This window comes from Salvelinus namaycush, chromosome 41 (genome assembly GCF_016432855.1).
Source record: "Salvelinus namaycush isolate Seneca chromosome 41, SaNama_1.0, whole genome shotgun sequence".
NCBI lineage: Eukaryota > Metazoa > Chordata > Actinopteri > Salmoniformes > Salmonidae > Salvelinus > Salvelinus namaycush.
This window is the reverse complement of record NC_052347.1, coordinates 2,696,956-2,706,134: the sequence shown is the minus strand read 5'-3', so window position 1 is coordinate 2,706,134 and position 9,179 is coordinate 2,696,956. Positions and strand designations below refer to the sequence as shown.

The window sequence follows — 9,179 nt, the reverse complement described above, 5'->3', positions numbered from 1 at the left end:
AAGATATATGAATGAGTGATGGTACAGAACGGCATAGGCAAGATGCAGTAGATGGTATCGAGTACAGTATATACATATACATTATATTAAGTGGCATAGTTTAAAGTGGCTAGTGATACATGTATTACATAAAGATGGCAAGATACAGTAGATGATAAAGAGTACAGTATATACATATACATTATAATACGTGGCATTGTTTAAAGTGGCTAGTGATACATTTTTGATCAATTTCTATCAATTTCCATTATTAAAGTGAGCTGGAGTTGAGTCAGTATGTTGGCAGCAGCCACTCAATGTTAGTGGTGGCTGTTTAACAGTCTGATGGCCTTGAGATAGAAGCTGTTTTTCAGTCTCTCGGTCCCAGCTTTGATGCACCTGTACTGACCTCGCCTTCTGGATGATAACGGGGTGAACAGGCAGTGGCTCGGGTGGTTGTTGTCCTTGATGATCTTTATGGCATTCCTGTGACATCGGGTGGTGTAGGTGTCCTGTAGGGCAGGTAGTTTGCCCCCAGTGATGCGTTGTGCAGACCTCACTCCCCTCTGGAGAGCCTTACGGTTGTGGGCGGAGCAGTTGCCGTACCAGGCGGTGATACAGCCCGACAGGATGCTCTCGATTGTGCATCTGTAGAAGTTTGTGAGTGCTTTTGGTGACAAGCCGAATTTCTTCAGCCTCCTGAGGTTGAAGAGGCGCTGCTGCGCCTTCTTCACAACGCTGTCTGTGTGGGTGGACCAATTCAGTTTGTCCGTGATGTGCACGCCGAGGAACTTAAAACTTACTACCCTCTCCACTACTGTCCCGTCGATGTGGATAGGGGGGTGCTCCCTCTGCTGTTTCCTGAAGTACACGATCATCTCCTTTGTTTTGTTGACGTTGAGTGTGAGGTTATTTTCATGACACCACACTCCGAGGGCCCTCACCTCCTCCCTGTAGGCCGTCTCGCCATTGTTGGTAATCAAGCCTACCACTGTAGTGTCGTCCGCAAACTTGATGATTGAGTTGGAGGCGTGCATGGCCACGCAGTCATGGGTGAACAGGGAGTACAGGAGAGGGCTCAGAACGCACCGCTGTGGGGCCCCAGTGTTGAGGATCAGCGGGGTGGAGATGTTGTTACCTACCCTCACCACCTGGGGGCAGCCCATCAGGAAGTCCAGTACCCAGTTGCACAGGGCGGGGTCGAGACCCAGGGAGTGGTGCGCGATGTGCCCGTCTCCAGAGCCTGACCAGAAGACCGCTTCGTTTGCCCCTTTTACGGCGACATTGTTTAGGTTCGCCGGCTGGGATCAGATCCATTGTCCTGGGTGGAAGGCAAAACACAGGATCCGCTTCGGAAAAGTCATATTCCTGGTCGTAATGTTGGTAAGTTGACGTTGCTCTTATATCCAATAGTTCTTCCCGACTGTATGTAATGAAACCTAAGATTACCTGGGGTAACAATGTAAGAAATAACACGTAAAAAAAACAAAATACTGCATAGTTTCCTCGGAACGCGAAGCAAGGTGGCCATCTCTGTCGGCGCCGGAAGTAGACAACTGATAAGTTGTGTGTGCGTGCTGGTGTGTGTGTGGTAAACCGTAAGTCAAAAACACACACATGGTCAGGCCTTATCTGGCAACTCCGTTTATGGCCTAATCCAGATACTTTTATACTTAAAACAGCCAAATATCACTAACTGCTGTCCCCAATACCACAGTTATGGGGGAACATTCCAAAGGGAGGTAATGAAACCCCCTCCTTTTCTGGAAAAGAAAGTGTACATTTCGTTAGCATTCACTATGCTACATCTTGATCAGCAATCCAAAAGTATTAATTATAAACCAAACATGATCATGGTAAATCCGCTGTCCTTACTCCAATCATTAAACATTTGTTTTAATCTACCCCATTGTTTATGTATCCTTTATTTAGACACGGCGACATTATCCCGCCACCGAGTCTAACGATTCACTGGTCTCTTTTCCCCATGATTCTCCATAACCACAATGTTCATGAACCAAAAAATAATAATTGGCAACCCCTATGCCAATTCCTCGTGACCCCTCCTCCCTTTCGTCCATTCTATAAATCTATTTCAGAATAAGACGACATAAAATGTAAATCTATTTCATAATAAAACGTCTTACGACGTTTAAAATGTCCCAAGCTTTTCTGAGTTTGCAAGGAGTGTTTGGCCAGATAATATTTTTCTTTTTACCTCATTAGAATCCATTCCCTTGGCATTTCACATAGATTCTTCAACCCAAAATACTTTTTCCTTTGGAAATTTTTGCCAATTTCTCATCATAAGGAATCCGCAATATTTGATCCCTGGCATCTATTAACAAGTTGTTTGAGACGTGGGCTCCTACGTCTCACAATTTTATCCAGTTTGCAATTTTTTCCCCCATATTCGAGCAGAATTGGTATAATGCCCGTGCGACTTGTTCAGCGCCTTCATGGCTCTATTAAACTTCTCTTCCTCTACCCCCGCTTTACCGGGAGCATTGGGTCCACCGGTCGCCATTTCAATAGTTATTATTCTGCCGCTTCCCCGGACAGTGTCCAGTGTTTAGATCTTCACTTCCGTCTCTAATAAACACCGTCTATTAACTATTTTTGCCAAGGTAGAGCTAACCACTTCCCCAGGGAATAGTTAGGGTATGTGTGCCTATTAATTGGTCATACCTTCTATTGGAACCAATACTACAGCGTATGCAAATGTATACTCGAGAATACGGATGACCTAATGTCTTATTCCAGTGTTGTGCCTCAAATATCACTGTTATAACACACATTACTAACATTACACACAGTTGTCTTCCTAGTTCCACATAATCTGTCACGGTTCCCCCTCCCCATAGGGCATACACCAAGCTCTCTCCTTATTGCTACTGCTAATACACGTAACTCAAACACTGTTTGAATATCTTCTTGCTTATCTTTTAACCATGCATGTGGCTTACCTTCAGAATTTATAGGCAACCTTATCATTATCCACAAACACTCTACTGCCTCACTGTCACTGCAGCTGGGACTTTCGACTCTTTTACAGATCTCACAGAGGAAAACCTACACTTGGGACTTATCCTATACGGAACCTACCCTAGACTGTATTGTCACTCATGGATCTCACAGAGGAAAACCTCCACTCGGGACCTATCCTACACCTTATATTTACCTGGATCTCACAGAGGAAAACCTACACTCGGGACCTATCCTACACCTTATATTTACCTGGATCTCACAGAGGAAAACCTACACTCGGGACCTATCCTACACCTTATATTTACCTGGATCTCACAGAGGAAAACCTACACTCGGGACCTATCCTACACCTTATATTTACCTGGATCTCACAGAGGAAAACCTACACCTTATATTTACCTGGATATCACAGAGGAAAACCTACACTCGGGACCTATCCTTAACGGAACCTACCCTACACCATATATTTACGACTGGTCGTAACACAATGAATAAACTCAGGCTTTCTAGGTCCGTATCTTATAATTGTTCAGCCTACGATTCTCATCTCCCCAAGATGTCAAAATGAGTGGAAGCTGGTGTTAATTCACCCATTGGGTCAATACAGCTGCATAAGACAAGACATTCACACAAGCACTGATATTTAACCCTTTCTCCTATGCTGAGTCTCCTCCTACACATCCGAACAGCCAATGCATCTCTGTTGCTAGACAGAACCTTAGTGATATCTGTTCTTCCTCACTTTATCTGACCTGACCACTACCCCAAAGTGCTCACTCCTCCCCAACTCACCGCTGTCATGTTGACTCGTACCAGACTGCGTCTCTTCTCCTCCCATAGGATCCCTGATAGCTATCAATAACATATCCGGACAGAATTACATTCCCCTCTCTCCCTCAGTGACATGAATAAGTATATTTCATATTCTCATAACCCAACAGCACTTAACTATTTTGGTCTTGCCCATTCACCCTCAATTGCACACACACACAATCCATGTCTCGCTGGTCTCAAGGCTTAAAAATCCTTCTTTAACCTGTCTCCTCCCTCAGCTGCACTGATTGAAGTGGATTTACAAGTCACATCAATAAGAGATGCCAACTTTCACCTGGATTCACCTGGTCAGTCATGGAAATAGTTGTCCCTAATGTTTTGTACACTCAGTGTTTTGTCTGAACTAAATTGAGGGGCCAATAAGGGAAGAAACCTGTAGTTTCTAACCATTAAAAGGGTCTCAATCTTGTATTGGTTTTTGCAACGTGACCTGCTATAGTCCTCAGGTCCACCAAAATGCTGCTCTTAAAGTCCCACCACAAATCGTATAAATGGTGGACCCACACCCAGTTAAGAAACATTTAAAAACACACACATACACAGACATGGTTCTTTATTAAACGTTATTCTCTTCGTCCAATGATCTGGCATAATCAAAACAGTTATTTATTTTATCCGCAAATGCTGGTTGTGCATCCGATTGCATTACAAGTGAGTGCGGGGGGGGGGGGGGGGACAGTTGTGCGTTGTCATACTGGCTGCAGTGAGGTTGGCCACGAGCAGCGTTCGATCCGTTGTGAGGGGCAGATCCACTGCTACTGAACAGCAGAGAGGCAGTGGTGTTGTGGGGAAAGGAGATTGGTAGGTAAGTTACACTAGTGCGTAAACAGCGGTTAGAGAGGGGGGAATAGCTAGCCTGATCCCAGATCACTTTGTGCTGTCTTGCCCACTCCTATTTCATTGTCAAGACAGCACAAACTGATCTAAGGCCAGGCTAGGGAATAGCTAGGTACTCGGATGTGACACAAGAGTCCGGGATGACAGACAGATAAATACTGATAGTGTGTAAACAGAGGCAGTTGTGTTGCTGTGATAGAGGTGCCGATACTGTGAAACAGACTTACAGAGGCAGTGCTGTTGTGTTGTGTGGTGGTAGGGGGTGGGGGGGACGGACTAGAGAGAGATGGGGAGCATAGGCAGTGGTGTTGTGAGCATACTGATAACGTGGTACAGTTTGGGACTGACGGTGGGGGGGGGGGGCAGAGATATTGACAATGTGCTACAGTACAGAGGCAGTGGTGCTGGGGGGGTAAAACATACACTATCCAGGCGTGGAATGAGGGAGGGACCACCTTGGGAAAGAGGGGGAGAAGGGGATCACGGAGTTGTTGGTCAACAAATTGTCATAAATCTTTCCTTTTTTATTTCAGGTGAAGTAGAAATGTAACTCTTTACTGGTTGTCAACGGCCGTGGTGGTCCTAGAAGTCAGCCCCTTCCTCAAGTGGTCTAAACAGTCGATTAGTGATCAAAGCCTTCACTTCAGAAACCAAAACGAGAACAAAAAACGCTGAACATAAAAAGCTTTGACAATGTCAAAAAAGGTCCAGAGTCCGTGTACTTTAAAAAGAAGGAATACATCGTATGTACATTTTGTCACGGCTGCTATTTTCGTACAGAGCATCTTCATAACCCCACAACAGCTGTGTTTTCTTTCATTTTCCACCCACAAAAAAAACGAAATACTGTAAACAGAACAAAAAACAGAGATGCCAACCCAACCTGGTCCAGTTTGTGTATCAATTTGATCCAACCTGTGAACGTGACAGTGCAAGAGGTCTCGTGCATAAAGTGAATTGCATCTGAAATCATTTTTGTTCTACTTATCTTTCGAGTTGATAGAAGAAAAAAAAACATTTCCACTGTGACTACTTAGTGTGCCGATATTCCTGGGTGAAACGAAGAGAACAAACCACTAGGTCTGGGGAGGTGGGGGGGGGGGGGGGGGGGGGGGATCACAAGTTCGAAGAACAGTGTGAGAATTTTTTTTTGTTGAAAAAAGACATTCCACCTGGACAATTCAAATTGCAATCATTACTTTTTCAATATATATATTTATATTTCCATATATCTTTTGTAAGAAAAAAAAAATCAGTCTCTTGTATAGGAGGTGAGGCAGCAGCCCCCCCCCCCCCCCCCTCGAGCCCCCCGTTTGCTGTCCCTGACAACATTTAGGGATGACTCGTGCCCAATGTCTAGCGGTCCGTCTGTCTGACTAGTTCCCTGCAGAAAGACGTGTGTCTTGTCGACCCCTTCGCCCCAGGTCTGACGGGCACCGAGCCTGAATTCCCGTCCAACGTCTTAAGGGGGAGAGAGGAGGAACAGCGAGTCGTCACTGAGGAGAGTAAACAGAACATCTCAGATTAAACTCCTTGTGCGGCGGCACCCGATCCCTGGTGCTGGTTCTGAGGCATGTCTATGGTTGTGGTGAGGGGGTAATGGGGATAGTGCCATCCAGGTGAGATGCCCCCCCCCCCCCCCCCTATTGTTCAGTCAAGTATGATGGGTTCGGCCCCGTTTCGGTGCCCGGTCTGGGTCTGAGATAGGGGGAGTGGGGGGGACGGCTGTCTGTCCATTGAGGCCTACGTTTGCCGTCAAAGTCCGTCCTGGTTGGGCCCGGGCTTGGCCCTCTTCCTAACCCCACTCCACTCTGGCCTGGTTTGTCACAGTGTGGGAGTCTGTAGTCATGCCTTCTGGCTGTCCCTGCCTGGGGGGGTGGTGGTGGACCCCCGTCTAAGGGGAGGGTGCAGGGGGGCTGCTGCGGGCTGAACTGGGGGACAGGCTGGGGCTGCAGCTGCCTGGTGGGGCCCCTCCTCCGCTGGAGCGGCCTCCGCTGGCCCCCTGGCCCTCCAGGCCCTCTGAGTTCTCCAGCATCTCCTGGATGAGAGGGGGCATGGAGCCTGGGATCTCCATCTTCAGAGTGATCACTCGCTCCGCTCCTGGAGGAGGAGAGGGATGGAGGGAGGGAGAGGGAGGGAGGAGAAGAGAGAGGCAGAGAGAGAGGGTCATGTGTTATGTGTTCCACAAGGTTCGGCCACTACAGCAAAATGTCGTATGTATGATCATAAACATTTATATTCAAATAAATGGCGCATGATATAGCTATAAACGGCAGTATTGCTGCGCTGAGACTAGGGCTGGATTAATGCAGGGGTTTACAAAGGCTGAAGGCCCTGGGCCCAACCAAGTAGGGTGCCCAAGAGGAAAAAAAAATAACAACAAATATACAAATCACAGGAGCCAACTCTCAAAGTTCAAAATACACCAAAGAGCATCATTTAGCCACAGAGGATAAATAGTTTCTAGAAAATTAACTGTGGATTAAGTTGCATAACAAGCACATACAGGTAACTGCCAAAAATAAAGTCTACACCAACATAAAACAATACAGTCTACCAAGCTACCAATGACATCACACTGGAAGAAGTTTAAGCTACACTAAAGCTACCCTATATATATATATATATATATATATATATAAAAAACAACGCAGTGTACAGGCGTGCTCTCTCACCCTTGGCGCTGATGCTCCTGAGGTCTGTGATCTTCATCAGCATCTTGGGGAACATGTGCGGTTTGTGAGGCCTCCTCTTCCTCACGTAGATCTTCAGAGCCTCCAGTAGGGGCTCCTGTAGCAAGTCCACCTTGTCTGCCTGCTCCAGATCCTGACGGTCTACACACACACAAACAAACAATGAAAAACACGTCCTTAAATACCCAAACTTTACGCTCAAAGAGCACGCCCAACCGTGGCATGATTCACACAGCAGCATGATAAACAGTAGCATTATCCACATGCAGTATTAGGCAAACTCACGTCTTCACACTAGTAATACACACAGCTGACAAAAACACACTAGTTGCTATGCCACAGCTGAGACTTGTTTGTACTCATTTGCTGAAAAACAATGACAATTGGCCTCTTTGGACCTCAACTCCCGGGCCCTGACAGGAGTGTAACGGCTGGAATAGAATCCCAGCAGCGGTGCAGTACCTCCACACAGCAGACAGATGCCGCTGAGCAGGCCGGTCTCGGCGTCGTCCATCTCCAGAGGGAGGAGTGTTTGGGCGAAGGCGAACACCAGGTCTGTGAGCGGGCCGAAGCCCGCGTTGTGCATCTGGGTCCTGTTCAGAGTCAGCCCGTCTGAGAAGGTCATGGTGTCCTGGTCTGGAGTGTAGCGCGTGCATATCCTCAGAATCTGAGACGGAGGGATTGAGAGGGAGGGGGGGGGAAGGAGGGAGGAGGGGGAGGTGGAAGTAAGTAAGTCTTGCACGAGCCTTGGCTCATCGGAGCAGATCTCCTGTTTCTGTAGAGTGAGGAAGCTTGATGTGCAAGTACACCCCCTGGACAGGATGCTATACTACCGCAGGGCCTTCCCCCAAATCTATCTCCTTAATGCTGAGCGCCAAGCAGAGACGCATTGGGTCCCATTTTTTATGACTCGGCCCGGGGATCAAACTCCCAACCTTCCAATCTCAGGACGGACTCTAACCACAAGGCCACTGAGTTAGTTGGAAAGGGAGGTGGAGCACAAATATATTGTATAGTGGTGTTAACTGTTTGTAGATGTTTTGCTGTTTGTAATAAATATATATATGTCCTAGTGTGTGTGTGTGTGTGTCCTGATGCGTCTCCTCACCAGTATGTCCAGACAGGCAGCCTTGAGCAAGGTGATCTGGTCAGCGATAGTGAGGGTGGTGAAGCCCGGCAGATGTTTGGCAAACTCCACCGTCTTGATGATACACTTAGTGGACAGCTCACTGAACTTATCCCATAGGTTTACGTCTAGAGCCACGCGGTGCTCTGCACTGTTATTCTATAGGGAGGGAGGGAGGGAGGGAGGGAGGGAGGGAGGGAGGGAGGGAGAGAATGCGAGAGGGAGAGATGCATATTATTCTGTGATTCTACAAATACATCGGTTGGCATGTTGAGAGTGCAAAGAGTGTATGATTGTCAGCGTTTGGTGTACCCAAACATATTGGCAGAGTGAGGGTAATGTTTGTGTACGTGTAACTTGTCGGTGTGTGTGCACGTGCTTGTGCGTGTGTGTGTCACTCACCGTGGTGTATTTGCCCAGCTGACAGAGCGAGGGAAAAGTCTCCTTATGGGCCTTGCGAACACGTTCGATCATCTGCTCCGTCTCGGTACTCAGCACGTAGATCTCCGGACACTCGGGCTTCTTCTCCTCCTTCTTCTTCTTGTTCCGGTCGTTCCTCACCGCTGAGAGCGAGAGAGAGAAGGAGATGGAGAGAGAGAGTTATCCTCTAGGCTCAAATGACAATTCCCGAGGATGTGTGAGCGTTAACGCCTCCAGGTCGACCTCGCAATCATCACATAGCCGTGCCATCCCCAACCAAAGAGACAACAAAAGAGACAAGA

The 9,179-nt window shown here is 47.3% G+C and overlaps 1 protein-coding gene across 3 annotated transcripts in view; it reads right to left on the bottom strand.

Annotated features, from left to right (window-relative positions):
• Window positions 1–4,339: 4,339 nt before the first annotated feature.
• The window catches only part of LOC120034296 (retinoic acid receptor alpha-like), a 177,925-nt gene continuing 173,085 nt past the window's right edge, over window positions 4,340–9,179 (bottom strand). For all 3 annotated transcript variants that reach the window (XM_038980797.1, XM_038980798.1, XM_038980799.1), the window contains 5 exons: window positions 8,860–9,020; window positions 8,440–8,616; window positions 7,794–7,998; window positions 7,314–7,472; window positions 4,340–6,738 (listed from right to left, as the gene is read on the bottom strand). In XM_038980797.1, coding sequence (XP_038836725.1) covers window positions 6,533–6,738; window positions 7,314–7,472; window positions 7,794–7,998; window positions 8,440–8,616; window positions 8,860–9,020 — 908 coding nt within the window. In that variant the 3' untranslated portion in view covers window positions 4,340–6,532. The remainder of the gene's footprint in view (window positions 6,739–7,313; window positions 7,473–7,793; window positions 7,999–8,439; window positions 8,617–8,859; window positions 9,021–9,179) is intronic.